The sequence below is a fragment of the Morone saxatilis genome, unplaced genomic scaffold (assembly GCF_004916995.1).
Source record: "Morone saxatilis isolate NCDOM2014 unplaced genomic scaffold, NCSU_SB_2.0 Contig18, whole genome shotgun sequence".
NCBI classification, from domain to species: Eukaryota; Metazoa; Chordata; class Actinopteri; family Moronidae; genus Morone; species Morone saxatilis.
The window spans coordinates 22,569,787-22,590,810 of NW_023339740.1; the positions used below are offsets into that span (position 1 = coordinate 22,569,787).

General features: G+C 40.0%; 2 protein-coding genes across 5 annotated transcripts in view; both read left to right on the plus strand.

Annotated features, from left to right (window-relative positions):
- The first annotated feature begins 1,856 nt into the window (after positions 1-1,856).
- On the plus strand, positions 1,857-6,399 carry snrpc (small nuclear ribonucleoprotein polypeptide C). The gene is made up of 6 exons (XM_035662809.1): positions 1,857-1,946; positions 3,020-3,062; positions 3,172-3,280; positions 4,145-4,204; positions 4,452-4,556; positions 5,828-6,399. Exons 1-6 carry the CDS (start codon positions 1,939-1,941, stop codon positions 5,947-5,949), a joined length of 447 nt encoding a protein of 148 aa, XP_035518702.1. The 5' UTR covers positions 1,857-1,938; the 3' UTR covers positions 5,950-6,399.
- A 12,998-nt stretch (positions 6,400-19,397) lies between these two features.
- Positions 19,398-21,024, plus strand: part of anks1ab (ankyrin repeat and sterile alpha motif domain containing 1Ab) — a 40,254-nt gene continuing 38,627 nt past the window's right edge. For 3 of the 4 annotated variants that reach the window (XR_004796754.1, XM_035662867.1, XM_035662868.1), the window contains exon 1: positions 19,881-20,416. Coding sequence is in view for 2 of the 4 variants with exons in the window: in XM_035662867.1 (XP_035518760.1) it covers positions 20,123-20,416 (294 nt within the window). In the remaining 2 variants the exon portion in view is untranslated. Of the gene's footprint in view, positions 19,506-19,880; positions 20,417-21,024 lie in introns of those variants that run through there. The other variant, XR_004796755.1, reaches the window with a different exon arrangement.

Genomic DNA, 21,024 nt, shown 5'->3' on the forward strand with positions numbered 1-21,024 from the left:
CGGGGACGATGTTTGACGTTGCAACAGCCCTGCGCGTCACCTTCGCCAATCACGTAGTGGGCGGGCGACGTCATCTGTTGCTATTTGCAGCCACGTTTTCATTGGTTGATCAGTGAGTCCTGGTATGTCACCAGTTCAATATTGGATCCAGTCATTTATATTTATTTATTATTACATTATTTAATGCTGATACTGAATCGTGAGAACTGGATTTATAGATTTTTTATTTTCTTTAGCTTTTTATTTTTTTTATTTTCTATTTTTTAAGATATACGAAAGGCAGTGGTGGTTTTGAGTCAGCATTGGGTATAGCCACATCTGAATCCCCTCTGATGTGTATGGAGTTTTTTTATACCTAGGATGGCAAAGGCATGACAGAGCTGCCATGAGTGGAAAAATGCATAAATATATAATTATCATTATCATAAAAACAGTATTATAGATGTAGATTTTCTTCAGCTTTTATGCAGTACTGTATTGCACAGTATACAGAGTATACCTATTTATTATTCCTTCAGCATTGGGTATACCCACATCTCAATCCCTTCTGATGTGTGTGTGTTTTTGGTCCTAGGATGGCAAAGTCATGAAACACTTCACTCAAAATGCAGAATTATGTGATTGTCTCACCCTTTCTGTGGACTAGTATTGATTCTTCTGTGGCTGATTTAATAACTATCCTTACTGCCTGAAGTCAAGCAGCAGACTGTGCAAATACTACTGGCCCTTTTTTGTTAAATATGCAAGAGTAGTCACTGTTTATAACGCAGGGCCTGTATCCTATATAGAGGTAGCACTACACCACTGAGCTAATGCATTACCAAGTCACAGCTGTAATCCCAGGATTCAAATAAAAATCATTTAGTTTATCAATGAAATCCAAGCTGCTTATTCTGCAGCTCAGTGGCAGATGGTTTAGGCAGATGTGTCGTAATATTTGTAATGCTCATATTGAATTATTAGAACACATTTTTTAAAGCTGTATATATGAAATACGACATTTCAAATTGCCAACATAATAACATTTTTAGAGTCTTCATGCCAAAAAGGTTGAATCTGAAGCATTTCACTTCACTGTCTTCCTAAAATCTCCTAAACATATTTGTAGTAAAAATTCAACAAAACTACACAGTTCCTTTGTAAAGTGTTTTAACCTCTTTCTCACAATTTTACTGGACATGTGTTGCTGTTGGAATCACCAATTTCAGTCCTACTATAAAGACAAATCTGATTCTATCTCAATTGTCCTCGCTTGGTTGAAAAATAAGCCTTTACTTTCAAAGAAAGTAAATCACTAGGTACTAGTAGTATTGTGTTTTTGTTTATGATATGTGTATCTGTGGACACACAATGATGAAGTGTATAAATTATATATTGCCTAACTATGTAAATGTTCTTGTAAGGAAAGAATAATGCTTACATAGTTTTACTTTGACTACATTTTGCTGATCCTGTATTTCCACTAAAGTAAAGTTATTATTGCAAAGTTTTACATGTAATTGAGATTTTTTTATATGGAAGTATTGGAATATGCTTCACCTTTTTTTTTTAGCAGTGAGTAATTTTGTGTATGTGTGTGTGTTAAATAAACCACAAAAAAAAAAAATCAAGATCTTTAATTTGAATTAAAAACAAAACTTAGATTAGGTAATTTATCAATAGCAGGCACTAAAATGTTTAAAAATATATATATCTTCTCAATTCAACAAATAGTGCAATATCTAACAATATAATAACAACATATTTTATTTCCAAATATCTTTTACTGCCGTGGCTTACTCCTGAATGAATTATTGTGAATGATTGAGAATAAAAGGCGTACAGAACAAACAGAACCTTTACTTTAAGGCGGAACTATCGGTGGGTAGCTCTTACATCTGGTCGGAACACTTATCTGGAACACCGGAATCGCGCTCTCGGCGGTGATAGCTGGGGATCATGCCTAAGTAAGTCCAGATATTTCTCTATTAATCACTTCTCTCTGATTGCAGCTTGTCGGCAAACTTAATCATCGTCTGTATTCATATTAAACAACGACCTGTAATTTAAAAAAACACCGTGAAAACCACCGAAACGGACCCGTTTAATTGCAGACGAACGCGGCGAGCATTGTTTGGGCCGCGTCTACTTTCTGGACTCAACCTCGATGTGAATGTAACAGTGACCAGTAAAAGACTAACACAGTGAAACTAACATTAAAGCAACGAATCTCTTAAAGTGCACAAGTCTGAGTGTGTTTAGGACTATGTTTCTCACCCATGTGGAGCTCCACGTTCAGGCGGTTCTTTTGTTTTAGGTGTTTTAGTTGGTAACTTTAACGTCGGATCCGACTTGTGGTTCAGTAACGAGGTTTTTCTACTATGTGAACTCGTTTTTCAGGGATAAGAGCAGATTATGCTGTTGTTAACTGATCAAAAAACACCATCTAACACATCATTTACCTCCAAGGTGGACGTCGAGACTGCACAGAACAATGCATCATTAAATAAATGAATAGCAAATAAAGTTGATCGAAATTAGGAGCATTATACTGACAAAATAAGACTTTTTATTATCATTTATCATTTCACCCTATGTGAAATATGTTAAAATGACTTCACTTATATAAATATGTCCTGCAGAACAAGGAGCATTTTGTATTGGACACCTCAAAAAAAAAAAAACGTCCTGTTGGACAGTGAATCGTCTTGCAGGACATTTTGTAACATCTGCATATTATGTGCATAAGTTACTATAGTCCCCACAGGACTCCTTCACAGTTCAATTTAAACATTTATTTAAGGGAATCATTTGTAAAATGGGCATGATGGCTAAACAAATACGTTTAGAAAATGTTATTTGTACTTTGCTGCTTGTAAAACCTCTAAAAGACAATGTTTTAGCTTTGTGAAGTTTCTATCTGGCTCTGTACAGCTCATTAACAAGTTATTTTAAGTCCCAGCTCTAAGGTTTGCAACAAGTCATGTCTACAGCTCTGGATTTATTTGTACTAACCCTCATTTTTCTCTTCTTTCCACAGGTTTTACTGTGATTACTGTGACACCTACCTTACACATGATTCGGTAAGTTGTGTTTTGTGTACGAAATCACATTGTTGAAAGGAATCCTTCATTGTTGTATTCTGCCTGTTTAAATATCCACTTATTTTTATTTGTTCTGTTTGTGTACTAGCCATCAGTGAGGAAGACCCACTGCAGTGGCCGAAAACACAAAGAAAATGTGAAAGATTACTACCAGAAATGGATGGAGGAGCAGGCTCAGAGTCTGATCGATAAAACGAGTAAGTGTCTCGAAAACATGGCTGAGTGAATCTGGAAGCACAAAGCAAACACTCATAATTCTTTAAGCCATTTTGCCGCTGATTCAAAAGGCGACCTTTCTGTTCTCCAGGACAGCTGACGTTCTCAATATCCTATTACCTGGATGACTGAGAGTTTTCATAGTGTACAACACCGAGTCATTGGGGGGTGTTAGTGTCTTGAATGTGGCTTTAAAATGATCCATCCTTTGGGTTACCGCTCATGTCTTCAGAGAGTTAAGCTTAAATACGAAAGTGACCTCTAGTGGCAGTAATATATCACTGATGATGTATTGTTTGGGGGCTGTGCAGTCAACTGTTCACACTTAAATTCACAGCATGTTTTCTTTTCAATATTTAACATCCTGGTTAGACGAAGACAATAAAGTAAGTGTTTGAGTAAAGCCTGTTATGAATCTCACACAAGGCGTGCTCATACGCACATGTGTGGGATATCCAAACCCTTTGCTAAAATAGTGCGCTATGTACACCAGCTTACTTGGCGGGGGCCCCCTCTAAGATTACAAACCACTAATCCACATAAGAGATGCAAAGCCAGTTTGATGCTAGAGCGTAGTATTGTCCACTGTGGAGGAAGTCGTGTTACAGACTCAATTCTCCTTTGCAACAAAAAGAGAGTAGGCTACACGTCCTTAAGCTTAGTTTTGTTTGTTTTTTAATGTTGCGGCACAGTGCAGAAATGTTCGAAATACCCCACACAGTGCACTTTGTGGTGTTCTTGTTTGCCCTCCACATAAAGAGTGAATGCAATGACAACACGGCGCACTGAACATTCGTGTGCTCGTTTGTGTGTGTGTGTTAATGTTTCGTCTTTTCTCCCAACAGCGGCTGCCTTTCAACAGGGGAAGATTCCTCCCACGCCGTTCCCGGGTGGTCCTCCCCCAGGTGAGTGTCGTCTTTCAGCTCTGCAGGATTTTGCTGAGCTAACCATAACATAGACCCTGTGGTGAAGTGATCTGTAGAAGTTAGGTTGCTGTGTGGGTATATTATTAGGCAGATGTGTGTTTTATCAGCTGTCAAGATTTGCATCCACCCGTTTGTCTGAGGCTACACAGAGGTTTTCTACCCGGAAGTTACTGTAAACGTTGTCTTCACGTCGACTGTACGCTGACGTTTGGTGCTTATTTTACAGGCGGTCCTCCTCGCCCAGGCATGCTGCCGACACCCCCTATGGGAGGTCCACCTATGATGCCCATGATGGGGCCGCCACCACACGGGATGATGCCTGGTGGACCTGGTAAGGAACATGTTTCTTTAACAAAGCTTCACTTCTTTCTGATTTGTTTAACATGACATCAACAGGGATACCTCATTTCATGGAAAACCTGGACATTTAGAGACTAGTCCTTCACTAATAGAAACTAATATAATATCCTGGAAATAATCTGTTTTCTTGGAAATGTTTAATTGTGATTTAGCCCCTCAGTCATATCACCTACCTCTGTTGTTTTGTTTGACAGTCAAGCTGCGTGGTTTTAAACTTCAAACGGGGTTTACCAGATGCAGAAAAGATAAAGGCTCCCTTTTCATTTCGGCTCCTGCGTCAGTCAGTCTAGCTGTTCACACCAGGAGCAATGCAAAACGAGCTTGCAGCGATCTCTTTGGTGTCAAGTAAATTTTTTTCCAGAGCCGCGAGTGGAACTCTCTCAAAAGCCTTGTGGAAATGCTGTAGATGGTCATATCTCATCATATATACATCTATCGATCATCATCTACAGCTTATTAATGATCAAATTTACATTTGTTGTTGTGGTTGATAAATACATTACAACAATGCTATTTTAACAAACACTCTAATGGGCTAGGCTTTAATAGGAAAGAGTTTTTTTTTTTTTTTGTAAAACAATAAATTCTACTTGATTTGAGCTGTTACGGTGAGAGGAGGTACTTTAGTAAACAGTGGTGAAAAATTGGCTGTAGTGAGAAGAGCAAGCACACTCAAAGCGTGAGCTAACGTGCAGAATACTTTCCTGTAATGAACCTGAGACACTTCATCATGAACCCTGCATCATTAAACAAGGGGGAATGAAACCGGGGCCAAATGTGTCTGTACTATATCTACAGCAGCCGGTAAATTATGACTGTTTGTGAAGAAGAGCTCTGCTGTACTGCCGGATAATGACTTCTTAAAAAGAACTGGAAGGATTTTGAAGTGTTTGCAGAGACTGAATGTGTTTGGCAGTTCAAGATATTTCAGACAAGAAAGAAGCTTTTGCCATCACCTCACATCAGACAAGTTTTCAGCAATTCAAGTCAGCCATTGGCTCACAATATAGAGAGCAGACTGTTGGCCACACACAGGGTTTCTAATGTACTGTAGGCTGAGTTTGCACAGAGAAAAGAGAAATATATTTCAAAGCTAAATCACATTTAATATCCGATTCAAAGAGTAGGATCTTAACAAAGTTATTCTGAATGAGTCTTAATGCACTTACGTGATTCTTTACGTAAAGCCGTTGTCATAAATCACCACCTAAAGCTGCGTATCCCCTTCGTTGTGACATTTAGGAGGCATGAGGCCGCCGATGGGAGGACCCATGCAGATGATGCCAGGACCGCCACACATGATGCGTCACCCTCGACCGATGATGATGCCAGTCAGGCCGGGCATGATGCGACCAGACAGATAAGAGCGAGTGGATTCTCTCCGTTCTTTGTTGCTGCCACGAACAGACACTGTCTAGTGAGGACACTTGGTTTAACGCCTGGATTTATCAACGCCACTTTTTAAATATCTCAGATGTTCAATCTCTTCGAACCTTGAAGCCGAAGTCCCCGATTATGTCATTTTTGAACAATTACTTTGTTTTCTGCCGGGAACGTAGTATTTATTACTAATCCTCACCTCCGTAAGAATTCATTTTTTAGATCCTTTTAAAGACTTTTTTGTTTTTTGATTAAACATCCTCTCTTGTGTTGAAATATCTGGTCTCACTTTGACAAGCTGTTTAACGCGCATTTAAAGAGCGTTTTTGATTTGACAATATTTGTTACTATGTTTTTTGCTTTGTTCTAGGTTTTACATGTTTTGTTGTATTTCATTGCATTGCTTTGATAAATAAAACAGTGATTTCAAGCTGGTTTGTTTTAGATTGTGGTTCATATTCCTGCACTCACACGGGTCTTTTCAAATACTATGGCTGATTCAACCTCTAGTTAGGTTGAGGCTCTTTGGACCTATCCTTTGAATTATGTGATGTGCCGATAAGAATGATAGCAGGGTAAGTTGTCCTACAGGCTTTTTTCGCAGCAGCCATGATGACATGAAATAGTGTAAACACGTGTGTTACCAATTATATGAATTTGGTTCTGTCCCATTCAGGTCAAACAGTCAGGCTGTTGCTTTCGTGCCTGTTAGAAACTGGAAAGGCTCTGCTTCACTAAATAGAACCTTAATTAGTGCCGTTGGTAACGTCTTTGTTTAGCCTACTTTTTCACGTCAAAATGGCTGCTGTGAGAAAGGTCTGATAACAGGAGATGGAGATGTCAATCAAGCACAGTCTATATTGTCCAACAGTCCAGAGAAGAGCAATAATCAGAGGCCATTTTTTTTTTTCTAGTTTAGAGAGTCTGCAGAATTTCACTATTTTCTTTTACAATGGGGAAACGGTAACATAGTTTAACACTGCTAATCTGCTGACCTTAGTAACGTCACCTAAAGCAGCTTTAAATTATTTAAACATTAGCATATACATGACAAAGTAGTGATAAACCCACACATAATGACACAACTCTACGGAGCATTTCAACGTCAGTTCAGCATTGTTTTAGTTCACTCTGTGCTCTCATCTGCATCGTTTCCTGACACTTAACGCTGTTTTTAGTGAAAAAGTTCCAAAAACTCCACTTCACACTACCAGTTCAGCACCAAACAGACAAAGTGAGGGACTAGTTGGTGAACATGGTGGAGTATTTATCGGCTAAAGAGCTGTTTACCTCAGGAGATGAATAGGACTCTCATTCATCGGGTGGCCAGAACATGACTCAGTTTAATGCTAATTTCGCTTCATATTTCCTGGATGTTTAAGGTAATTGTGGGCTTTCAGGTTCGGTATATCAACTTTATATGGTAATATTATATCAGTATGTATCTGCTGACACGTTGATTTGTGGATCCTGTTAAGATTTAACAGCTGAGTTTTGGAAATTAAATCTTCTAGTTGGCAGCTCTGCAGTTTTTGAGCTGCTGACAAAGTATGCAATATGTTCAAAATAGGGCTGCGACTAAGGATTCTTTTAATTAGTAATGAATCTGCTGATTTTAACAATAGTTTAAAATGCCTTTAATATTCATTAATGAATTTCCTACAGCCCAAGATGATGCCTTCAAATGTCTTCCAACTAATTCAGTTTATTATCCTGCATGACAAAGGAGGTTCTCACATTTGAGAGGCTAGAACAACCAGGTTTTTGCATCTTTGTCTAAAAGGGACTAAAAGGATTATTCAATTATTAAAATAGGTGCTGATTATTTGTTTTGTCAGTTGATTAATTGTTGCAGCACTAGTTAAAAATATTTTTATCTTAAACTTGCCAAAAGGCCACTCAAAAGAAATGTTTTGGTTTTGCTCCAAGAAAGAAAATAAGTTGAATCTTGATCAAAACAAATAAAAAACATTAACATATTGTCTGCAGAATTGTCTATTTAGCCTGAATTTTTGTTTCATCTATTCACATATTGGATAAAAAACAAACTTAAACATTAGGCCCTTTATTTTTTCCCTGGCATTTAAAAAAGTTGCCAAACATGAATGAAGCACTTGAAGTTTGCATTGCTCCTTGACAGCAAAAAGGTCCTTGATCTGAACCCTTCCCAGCCACCTGGGCTTTTCCTGAGTGAATTTGACATGTTCTCTCTGCCTGAAGGTGTGAATGTGTTCGTCAAGTGCCTCAGCCCTGTGATAGACTGGTGACCTGATCAGGGTGAACGCTGCGTCCTCTCCACTGCCATTGTGGGATAAGCATCGCCCTCTTGAGTCCCTGAATACTACCAAGCAGATGAAGAAAACAGACAGATGTGTAATATATTGTTTCAGTATACAAATGAGAAAGCTGACCCAGCCCTCATTAGTTTATTCAGTCGAGCATGTTTGAAGAATTACAGCTCTTACATAAGAATCTGTGGCTGCTAGTGAATCATTATCTCAGCTGACATTTGTGTCTACGATGCCTTGCAAGAACTCTCCTCTAGCTCGAGTGTGACTCCTGGATCCACAATCACAAACATCTGTCTATAATTATGAAAATGCCCCAACAGATGGAGCTAGAGAGTTATAATGATTTGCAATTAGGACCAAGACACTGGAATGATGTGCAATGACTGATTATGTGCTTCCATGGACTGTCAAATGTCTTTGTATCTCACACTCCCAGAGGAAATTTCTGTGGCTTTATGGTTTAGGAAATTTCTAGGCCACCTATAAAAAAGAAACAAATTTGTTAGGGGCAATAGCCATATGCTTCACGCTGTGTTTGCCAATTTCTATACTTGCAGACTGGAGGGATAAGCACCGTAACAGCTACTATAGCTCTGTGCACCACATCAGATAACTTTTGATAGCTGTCAGTCATGCATGCTGTAAATTGTGATCTTCAAAGGGACTTTGGTAGATTACATGCAATCTGATGGCCACTCTGAGGCATGGATTCCATTAAGTGTCCTATAAACATCCACTCTCCACATCAGTGAGACAGGAATAAAACCATGTTAATGCACATTTTATGCATATGTCGAGCATAGTTGGATGCCCGTGTGTCATCTGCAATCGGAGTCTTTATGAATATTCAATCTAGTCCATGAAGTGGAGCTTTGCCCTGAAGGGAATGAAGTGGAGTGGGGAAAAGTGTTTATGATTAGAGCTCAGGAGTTGAGGCAATAAGCCTTGATCATGCTAAATATGTATTATAATAACTTCTCATGAACCATGCCTGATCAGATACTTTGAATGTTAGATGAGAAAAAACGGTATATTTTCAACAATAGCGGGGGAGGTGACCTTTTGGGAACAATCCCTTCATATTGCTATTAGCTATACTGTAAAAACACTTAATCATATTCTAGTGTAAATGAGGATCACAAGCTGTTAAGGCTTATATAATAAAACTTTCAGCTGCATTTAAAAAAAAAAAAACTGAAGTTGGGCCAACAAACCGAGCTCGTCTAAAAGCAAGTGAGTCCTGATAAATTTCAGTCTTCAAGGTCCAGTGTGTAACATTGAGGAGGATTATTGGCAGAAATGGAATATAATATTTCATAGGTATGTTTTCATTAGTGTATAATCACCTGAATATAAGATTTGTGGTGTTCCTGTTACCTTAGAATGAGCAGTGTATACCTAAAACGTTGCACTATTGCTGAAAATGTAGCCATTTTTTATATTTTCAAAGATCTCTAGAAAGTCATCCACACCTTTATATCCTCCCACCTGGACTACTGCAACTCCCTGTACACTTGAATTACTCAATCATCCCTGTCCCGCCTGCAGCTGGTCCAGAACGCTGCAGCCAGGCTCCTGACAGGTACTCGTTAGAGGGACCATCTTACTGACCTTTCTCTACTGGCTGCCAGTACGATTCAGAACTGATTTTAAGGTTATCCTGTTTGTCTATAAATCCCTTCATGGACTGGCCCCCTACTCCCTATATTGCAGACCTCCTAACCCCTTATTCTACATTCAGGTCCTGGCTCCTGGCTGACCCAAACTCAAGCTCAAGGGTGATCACGCCTTTGCTGTTGCTGACCCTGTTGAACAGCATCCCCCCTCAGATCAGACCTTCCCTCTCCATTGACTCTTTTAGGTCCAGACTCAAAACCTACTTTTATTCTCTAGTGTTTGAATCCTCCTGATGTGGGTGATTGTTTTTCTGTCTGGTGCCTATATGTTTGTTTATCTGTACATATGTGCTGTAGGAATAGATTTTTTTAATGTCTGTATTTCTTTTTAATTGTGTTTCTCTTGATTATGGTTTCCTCTACCTGCTCTGGTCTGTCCAGCACTTTGGTCAACAAGGGTTGTTTTTAAATTCCCTCTTTGTGTAACTATCTCTCTGCCCATTTGATTTGTTAGTTAAGCCTCATCTGCAGATGATTTTGTCCTCTATCACTTGTTTGGAATGGTTAGAATGAACAGGAGGAAAGATTATGGCAAACAAAGCTTGTGTCAGTGTTTATATGAAAATGTAAAAATACTTTAACCAGGAAGTTCTTGCTGTCAGTCAACAGTGAGGAACTACTGATTTAGTGTGCCAACTTTCACAAATTGCCTAAATTTCCAGATTTAAAATTGGAATGAACTTCACGTTTGCATTTTTACAGTGCAGTTCACACTCACCTCTTTGATATTCCTGTCATACAAGTGAACCTTGAATATCAACTCTCAGGCCTCACTGGAGAGGCACTTAGAGAGCGATCCTCTGCAGCCCCCGGGTCCATCAGCAAGGCCACGAAGATTGATTCACAGGTTTGACTGCGGCCGACAGCCAACCCAATCCTCCCAGATTTACGCTCCCTGAAGCATTGTTTGGGTTCTGTATTCATGATGATGCATGTTATTTTTCTCCCAGCGTGCAGTTGGCATTCCTACCACTCAACAGCCTTGGTTGAATGGAAAGTGTTAATCCCCAGACTGCCGATTTCTCTAAAGCTAGTTGGCTCATAACTGCATAAAGACCAGGATGATGCTTGAGAGTATGGTATGATTGCACAGGGCTGCTGGGTGGGCTATTGATGAAAGGAATCAGAGAAAAAGAAAGGAGTCTGTAAGGAAGGACTAATTTTCTCCTTTCGTTTTGTCTCTCCCTCCTTTCTATTCCCTCTTCCTCCCTCTCGCCTCGTTCTCTCTGCTGCCCTGCTACCAACACTACTCTGTAATTTAATCCATTTAGTCATGGCTCCAGATCAATATCCATTTTCCTTGGCCTTAGGGAGAGCCTCTTGAATCTGCTTGTTTCAAACAGTGGTTGTGTTGACCAGCAGGGGCTCCCATGGGCCTGCGGGCTGATACAGATGTAGTACAACATAGTATCTGAGAAAACAAAGCGAAGCATCTAATCTCTCACTAACCTGCTGCATAAAACACATGAGTACACGTGGAAGCTTTATATGTATTTTCACAAACCTTTATTTTTGTACTTTGCATCACTTAAAATCAAACCCTCCCTTCTTGATCCCAGATGAGTTATTCTCTTCCTGTGAGATGTTGAAATGCAACGCCTGGCTGGTTAGCAAATGAATGACATCAAATTAGATTAAATCAAGGCTAATTTGATTAGTGGGCCTTGTAAGTGACCAGGAAGAAAGATGGAATTATCATTTCTTCTCCCTCCAGGATTGATTTACTGTCGGCAAAATGTAGCATACTGGGGCGGCAGATGAAGAGTTAGCTTTACTGTACTGCCATAAAAAGTACACTATACCAACCGCCTATGTGTGCTGCCAAAGTGTCCTTGAGCAAGATAACAACATGCCATCAGCTAAAAGTCTAAATGTGACTGTAAGAATTAGTCACTTCCTGCTGTTATTGGGTGAACATTTTGAGCGCATGTAACATTGTTAGCTGCCCTACTTGAGTATAAGCTGTCTTCAGCCTGCCCCGTGGCGGCCTGCCACCGGCCAGCTGTACGCTCTGTGGACACTGACAGTGATTCTCCTTCACCTGCTCCACTGCGCTGTGCATTGCCATGTTTTATAAATAACCATGTTAAATATTCATCTGTCAGCATTTGCATCCAAAGTATTTTGTACTTCACAGCTGAGTTTCATAAAGTCAAAAGGAAAGGCAAACAATTTATACAACTATTTACTGACACGACTATAAATATTGGTGTGAAATAAGACATAAAAGTGTGTTACCGTTATGTCAGAGTAATACATTAATTTTTAATGGATTTTAAAATAAAAATTCTCTAAAACCCACCTATATGTTATTCACACAAAAAACACATGGTTCTGTCTACCTACTAATTTAATATAGCTGATGTAATATTCATACGTACCAATATGGTAATCCAGACATTACAAATGAATTCCTTGTTAAATTATTGATTTTTTTTTTACCACAATCACCACATCCAGGCACCATGAAAGGTAGGCTCATTTTAAAAGTGAATGAAAAACTCAAGCACACATGAGATTGTTATATTCTGTTTTCATTTGTTTTCCCAAATTCTGACTCTCTCTAAAATTGGAATAACTTGACTTGATGAATTTTTCATATAACCTCACCTCCAACTAAAGGACTTGAATTTTTTATCAGGGTCCTCATCACCTCAAACATATGGTTCTCATCCATACATGCATATGAAATTAGTTGCAAATGTCTGCCTCTTAAGAGTGTCCCTGGCCATCACAAAGATTATTTTCTTGCTTTTTTTTTTGTCTAAAGCTCATTCTGCTCCTGTGTTCATGATGTAATGTTGTTCCACTTTACTCTGAATCATTGTGGGTTGTTTCATATATCCTTTCTTCATTTGTTGAACTTGTTCCTTGACCCAGTTTTGTTTGATTTCTAAAACAAAATGCACACACAGTTGATTGTTTTAAATTGGAAACATTATTATTTCACTAAATCAAGGACTACTCCTAATACCACCAATCTTACTATGCTTATTAGAAACATTGTTTGATATATTATGTTGTGAGCCCTATAAAACCAGAAAGCAACCACATATTTGTTCAAAAGTTCAAAATTTCTGTGAAAACATAAGAAGTAAAATTTCAAAACTGAGCTCAAAACTAAGCCCAACTTTACTCTGGATATATCTAGTGAACACTAGCTTTAACTAAAGCTAAAACTACATTTTCCCAAAGGCCTAGAACCTAAACTAACTTCAAATGAAACTACCTTTAAATCACACGAGATCCAGTGTGTAGGATTTAAAGGTAGGATTTAGTTTCCCTTTCCAAGCACAAGGAAGAAACTATGGTGGCCACGAAACACACGAAAAACATGAAAAACGTGATAGGTCCTGGCCTCAATGGAAGGCGACCCGCGGCGCCTGTAGATAGAACTGGCTCATTCTAGAGTAACGACAACACAATCATTCTTCTTTTCAGGTGATTATACAGTATTTTAAACGTACATATGAATATTATATTCAATATCTGCCAATAGAGCATCTTAAATGTTACATACTGGAAAAATACTAAGTAGACGGGTAGCAAAATTGTGCATAAACTCCTGTTATTTAGCGCAGCGGTTTCACAGACTCCCACTCAAAGCAGAGGCATGAGGAAGGCGCGTTGCGTTAACACTGTCTTTTTATATAAATGTTGTGACGTAGAGTTGACAGTTTGCATTTGTTTTGTCTTGTTGAGCCATTTTTAACTCAAACACAAATTTAGTAATAATGTCACTAAAGTCCATTTTAACACCAGCATGGATGTGTTTCATCAAAGTTCAATCAGTTTTCAGCTCAAAAAACATATGTATTCTCCTAAAAAACTTTTAAATGAGAGCTAAATGCAAATTCTGTTGGTAGATACTGCATTTTGTGAAAATTACCCAAAGGCAGAGTGCAGTATCGACATTTTTTCTCTATAATAATCAACCAAGTGTTAAAAAATGAAGGTTATAACCTTTATATCTGTTATGTTTGCCAGCCAGCCTGCAAACCTGAAACCCTTTCATTGTCGTTGCTTTTGTACTCTGAGTCAAAACGCTGGAAATGACAAAATGTAGTTCAAAAAGGATGGAGCCCTCGCTCCTGCTCACACGCTTGTCTTTCTTCTCATCACGAGCAGCGTGAACAATCTCATAACCCTTCAGTTCAGCCTTTTCCACTCAGTGTACAGAAACACACTGTGATGAATCCAGAATCCAGAATGAAGGTGCAAAAGCTGCAGTTTTACCCATAATGATTGTGGAAGATTACCAGAATACAGAGAAAGGTAGGAGAAGTTTCACAAATCACTTATTTTCCAGCCTCAGAGGTATTCAGGAAAGTGCCTCAAGTATCCCAAATTTCTATCGGGAAGTTGTCTTTGCAATTAAGTGTTTCTCTGCTTATCTCCCCTACAGAAATCTCTGTTGTTCCATTCTGCAGGTCAATATGCGCCCATGGTGGCATTGAAAAACCCATCATCTGTTACTATCTCATTCGTGCATGTAATGCTGTTTAATACAAGGACACAGCTCTTGTTAGAAATGAGCAAAACCTGTCTTTATCTAAGTGTGCGAGAAACTACTTTCTACCGTTGGGTATTGTTCTTTCTTTGCTAACTTCTCTCTTTTGCCAGAGATTTGAGTTAGTCAAACCTCTACTAAATTAAAATATTCAAAGCCCTTAAAACAAAACCCAAAACATTTTTTTTCACTTACTGAGAATGTACTGACTTTTTACTGACTTTGGAGCGGTCATGTTGTCAAGTCATGCTTCTCCGAGGAGTTGTTCATTTTTGCATTTGCAGCTATTACTGACTGAGATTTCCAAGACAAAGAAATAACATATCTCAGCTACACAAAACAATGAGAACATTTTCTCTTTCTAAAAATAAGAATGAGCAGGTGAATCTAGGTTAAAAACAAAATTCTCCTGTAATGTCACCTTTTAAATCTGAGTTAGTCATGACAGAAAGCTAGGACTGAATAGAGTGCTATCTTGCCTTTTACTCCAGCAACAAGTAAAGTTGCTTCTAAAAATGTGCTCAATATAGTCACAGAGTCTATTTTTAAGGACGGGAAAGATTCGTACTCTCTAAAATTCTTTGATGTTCAAAAGTTAAAAAGGCTAAAAGCCTTTGGCTAAGCACTGTGTATCTAAAGATGAGGGCAGATTGAGCCAATAAACTTTTGCACATAAAATAATGACTTTTTGAAGAGATTTGAGACAGTAGGCAGGGTTTGTGAAACAAGAAATGCAACGTGACAGCAGAATAGACATTCCTATAGTATTTTGCACTGTGCAAACTCTTCCTTTATAAATGGATTTTCCCTCAACTATCAAAAGTGATTAATGTCTTTATTCTCAATGTGTGTTCTTAATCTATCTTAAAGTGCTGTGTGAGCCGTCTAATAATGAAAGTGGATTGTCTTACACTATATAACTTCCTTGAGAATAAATTTCTTGACTCTCAGCTGAATATATTGAGCATGTCTGATTGATTCATGACTGCCAATATCATTACTATCATTAAAACATACATCTCCAGTACTCTCTGGATATGGAGCTTGTCAAGGGCAGCTATTAATGTGGTGTTACATTGAAAGTGACCTGGCTGTGAACCGTCAGCATTATCTGTTGATTAATTAAGGAGCCCGAGTACTCCATCAGAAGTGCTTGTCGGATGGTTGAATAGCTTCTGAAACCTGCTCCCCCACACTTTGACGTCAGATTAGGGGGGAGCTGTGTCCGACCATTTACCTGCCTTCTCATCCCTCTGTGGCTCACTGCGTCTTCACTTATTCCCTTTGTCCTCTCTTCCCTCTGAATCCCCTCCTTCATTTTCTCCCGATGCACCTTTGATACGACGCAGTGGGTTGCTGGTTAGTAGATTAAATTGAAAAAGTGTTGGTGTTTTTTTTACCATCATTTTCTGAGCCAACTGCAATAAAGCAGGGAATGTGTTTAATCTGTCAGTGGCCATTGTCATCATCACCCCCCTGATGGGAAATTCAGAAACATGGAGCTGTGCCCATTGTTCGCACTGAGAGCAGCACAGAGAGCATTAACCTAACACAGGAAGCTCTGCGTGACTCTGGCTCCAACACAAACATTTACCCCTCCATGCATACATACGCATACATGTGCACACACACGTGCATGTATGCATACATGAATACACATGCAGGTGAACACACAGAATATCTATTATTTGTCATCTTACATACAAATGAAGGAACTACAGTTGGTTTCCACGGGTGCATTTTGATTCCGATCTTTCCAGCATGCTGAATTTATCTGATAGATGTATCTTCATCCTTATGTGGCCGGCAGCGGTTGTTGTGGCACATCATGCCACGCAGCGTGATAGAAAAGAATGAGCAATCCCTTATCACCCCAGACCAAAAAATATTTTCATTTTGGAAAGGATGCAGTATAAATGCTGTAATAACATCACTGATAACCAGTTTTTGAACTTGAGAATTTATGGCAGCAATGCTGGAATGTCCCGCTCATGATTGATTGCTCTCTCTCTCTCTCATGGTCACAACAATGCATCTTGTTCAAAGGCATCTGCCTGCAATCACCTTTTCTTTGAGCCTTCAGATTCAGATTTCCATCCCTCCTTTCATGGGACAATTGCAACTAAACATACAGCATGTTAGCAGCTCTTCGAGGCTGTACTTTCAGTAGGCACAGGTGATTATCATAGTCATTAGAATTCCTCATTTCAGGAATATGAATGTCTGTATAAAATTTTGTGCCTATCCATCTCAGAGTCATTCAGTTAATTCCACGAATAAGTGAAAACCTTAACCTGCTGATAAATGTCAGGAGATCCGAGTCATCAGGATGAATCGTCTGGAAACCATGAATGCTGTACCAAAATTCAAAGCAAAACAGTTGTTGAGATATCTAACTAAAACCAATCGACCAACATTGCCAGAGCCATGCCACAAGCATGGTTAAAATACCAGTGAGCCACTGTACACAAGCAGAGAATTGCCAGATGTTTTCATGGTGGGGAACCTTATGTCCATTTTCCCATAACCTGCACATGTTGCAGATGCTGATAAGAGGGTATTTGAGGAAATTCACAAAATAACCCAGCTAGATTACCAACTAAACCCAGTTAGAGGCTGAGAAAAGATTGTATCTCTACCCTCCAGTGTCTCTGTCTCGCTCCCCCTCTCTAACACTGATGGATATCCGGCCCTACGTCTTCACTCAGCCATGCACACTTGCCCTCACATTTCCCTGCTGAGGGGTCAGCTCTGCTCGTGTCTGTTGGAAAACTTTCACAGGATCCACATCTTTAGCCATTCTGAGCCACCAGCAGGTAGTTTTGCTGTTGACTCTGTTGTAGTGATTTATTTCATCCCTCGACTTTGAAACATCTTTTTACAATGAAGTAATATTTGAAGAATGTCATTTCAAAGTGAAACACCTGTGCCTGATAGCTCCAAAATAATGTAAAAATAACTTGTTTTTACTAGTTTTTACTGCCTGTATATTGAATTTGTTTGGGGGTTATTTCAAAAGTCTATATGCTGTATATTATGTTGGCCTGTGAATGACCTTTTTTTTGTCTTCAAAGCATAACTTGATCTAGTACATTATTATTTTTTTCTGCTTATCCAATCCATAACCAGTGTGAATTCACACATTTCGGGGCTCTGAAATGAAAGTTTGGATGAATGGCATCCCTGCTGCCTTGGGGAACAGATGACCTTAAAGGTTAGCATCAGAGCATTCTTGTTTGTGACTCTCGGGTTAATGTCCTCTTGAATCCTCCAAGGAGAAAAACACAAGCCAAACAAAGTACTATGGGATTTTAGAGAATAAAGCATATGACTGTGATTTAGGTCTGTAGATTCCCAGACAAACAGAGAATTGTACAGCACATTTTATGTTGTTCATGAGAGGCTCATATGGAGTTTTGTTGCCTATTTGCAGATTTGTTTTGAAGCCAAACAGCCCATCTGAAGGTAATAGCTTCCTAGGTTGATTAACTTTATTAGATCTTTACCCAGTGGCCTCATTCTCTTTCTCCGTAATGCCACCTGATCAAGTGGGAGCTGCAGGGCACCAAATTGCAGAGAAGGATAATGATTTATAGGCTGGAGTGGTGAGAAAAGTGGTTTGAAAACTTGCGCAGTGTTATTAAAAATGTCAACCGTGGACCTGGGTACACATACAGCAGGTGGAAAGAACATCACAAACACTCACAAGAATCCTGAAAAGTCATCCGTGTGTCAGGGAACACAGACAATTTAAGAGCAAACAACCCATACGCACAGACACAAACACTGTGCACATGAAAACATTGCACTCCAGTGTGTGTGTGTGTGTTTACTGTACGCTCTGTCTCTCTGTGACTTGCACAGTGTGCATGTCTTTGTTTGAGAAGAGTGTTCATGAGTCACCACTGTCTTTAGCCCGAGGCTCAGCAGCCAGCCAGCAGAAGGAGGGGATGCATGTTTTATTTTAGTCGCTCTAATATGCCGTGAAGACATCATTATCTTGAAACATGTTGTATTCCGGAGCCTCTATTGTTTAAAATGGCACAGAAGATGTGGATAACTGTTTCATCCTCATCACAGTCATAGAGATCATTAGATGTGCAATTCAACGTGCTTCATTAGATGTGGCTTTTGTTAGTGCCAGCTAAGCAGTGTGTGGCTGTGTGAACCCTCCTTGGCGAGCGAAGGATGTTATCTTTTCTGTCATGCACATACAAGCGCTGCCCATAGGGAAGAGGTGAGCATGCAAAGAGCTTGGCTGATTGAGGGCACAGGGCACAGAGGCTACGGTTGCCTGTGAATACTAAGGATGCCTCACAAGAGACCCTTTTGTCAGCATCAAATCCCTTTGAGAGGAGTCATGAATAGCACAGAGTGTGTGAGATCTTTTCTACATTCTTCCCATATCTTCATTTCCTATTTCTCTCTCTCTGCAGATCCCCCATATATTTCCCATATATATCCAAATCAAAGAACACAATAAAAACACTTTATGGCATTCATGGTTTGGTAAATTATATCAGTGGCTATTTTCCTTCGAATATATCACAGAAAACTAGAGAAAATCAATGTAATGTAATGATTTTGGCATCAAAATAACAGTTTTGCTGATGTGAAAGTGTTACCACTTTGGCCTAGCCTGGAGTTGTGACTGTAAAATATGTGCATGAAAGTCTATTAGAGGTGAAGCTCCTGGTCAGGCAGAATTTACAGATGAAAAATCAGAGAAGTATCCAGAGGAACATCTTAAATTTTCTGCTACACTTCAAACTCAGCTCAACTCAGTAACCTCAGTCTCCTGCACCCACACTCTTAGACACACACAGACAGAAAAGGAGGAATCCCGACTCTCCTTTCTTTAAAATGGAGCAGCCACCCAGTGCGTCAGTAACCTGATTACCCCAGCTGTCAGTCTGAATAAGGCCAAGCTTTGGGATCCTCCCGTCCTCTGATCCTCAGTACGGGACAGAGCCAATCCTCCTGAAGAGTCTGGAAACAACCTCAGAATAGGACGGACACAAAAACAGGGAGCAGGAAAAAGAACCAGGGATACAAGTCAGCGGGTAAGCGGATACAGAACTTTTTTTATTATAGCTGAGTTCTAGACATCTAGATACATATCGAATTTGAATAGTGGTATGCGCTTGTGTGTGTGTCACATAAAAGCACACACACTCATGTGCTTCTTTATCAATCTAATAATGGTTTTCAGATTCTACTGGGAATCGTCTCTTTTAAGAATTATATCACCACATTAGACCTGATAAGAAAAGCAGACTATGTGAAAAGGAGAAAGTAAAAAAAAAAAGTCACAGTTAGTTCACAGGATGAAGGAGAGTTCTCTCTGAGGCGGTCAGTCAAGTAAGGGGAGGGCAACAGGATACAACTTGTGGGTGGACCCTGATTATTGTTTCTGTGCACAACAAGTCTCTCACTCACATGCTGCCCTTTCCCTCCCAAAAAGAAGCACTTTGTATGAGTTGGAGTGGGTGCACAGGCAGATTTGTCAAGTCTACAGTACTTATATTTTATTAATCTGTATCTTTCAGTACTATCATAGACTGGCTTTCCACAACTAGAAGTTAAAAAGCTCCACAAAGATCCTGGATGACACTCTGGACTGACTAAGAATACTGCAGGAAACTGAGGACCCTGAGCTGCGCTCGGCAGCCCCAAGACAATGGCAGAGTGCACTCTGGATGCCAATCCGGCCAAGGTGATCCAGAATCCAAAGGCTGACATTAACGACTCCAGTGAAGTTTCAGCTGAGTCTGCATCGGTGGCAGCGGTCAAAGTAAGACCTACAGACTTGGGGCTGATTCGAAGCTTGTCCAAGTCGGACTCTGACTTGTTGGCGTCACCACTCGGGGAGGAGGATGGAGGTCTGGCTGGCCGCAGTGGATCCGTGTCTAACTGCAGCTCTGGGCAGCCGTCCATAGAGCGCATGCCTTCCTTTGCCTCTGAGTGGGATGAGGTAATATTCAAGCTCTGGGGATGGGAAACAAGTGGGAGGGTGAAGAGGACAGAGGGAGTGGCACTGGCTTTCAAGTAGAGTGTGTTAACGTGCTTAAGAGAGTCTGTTAGCGAGTGTGAACGTGTAAGAAAAAGGAGAGGCCGATAACAGATGCAACTGAAGATCAGTGAGGGGGGGGAATAAGAGAAAGAAACGGGATGGGGCGAAGCAGCACATTTCAGGAAAGAAAGAGGAAGGAAGGAAAGAAGGAAGAGGGGGCAGAGCAGAGGCAGCAGTATGAGAGCGATCAGGAGTCCAGCAGAAGCAGTGATAGACTGTAGTAACTACCCAGGCTGTTGGCATAGAATGCCTGTGGGTGAGTGCTTGAATGCATGAATGGCTTGATCACTTGCACCGACCTCCCTGTAGCAGCCCTGGCATCTAAGACTAATTGGGCTTGTGCTGTCATTCCACATCCACTCAGTACATGTCTCAGGGGCCGACCCACGCTTCCACTGTCTCCTCCTGCACTCCTCTGGCTCCTTTGCTTCGTCTTGCGCCATCTACTTTCAGCCCACTGTGAGCAACCAACCCCTCCCTCCCACCCCAGTATCCCCAAAAGCCTTAAC

Coding starts and splice junctions, on each gene's coding strand:
- snrpc (XM_035662809.1), top strand. Junction 4,205..4,451: donor CCCGGGTGGTCCTCCCCCAG/GTGAGTGTCGTC, acceptor CTTATTTTACAG/GCGGTCCTCCTCGCCCAGGC. Junction 4,557..5,827: donor GATGATGCCTGGTGGACCTG/GTAAGGAACATG, acceptor TGTGACATTTAG/GAGGCATGAGGCCGCCGATG.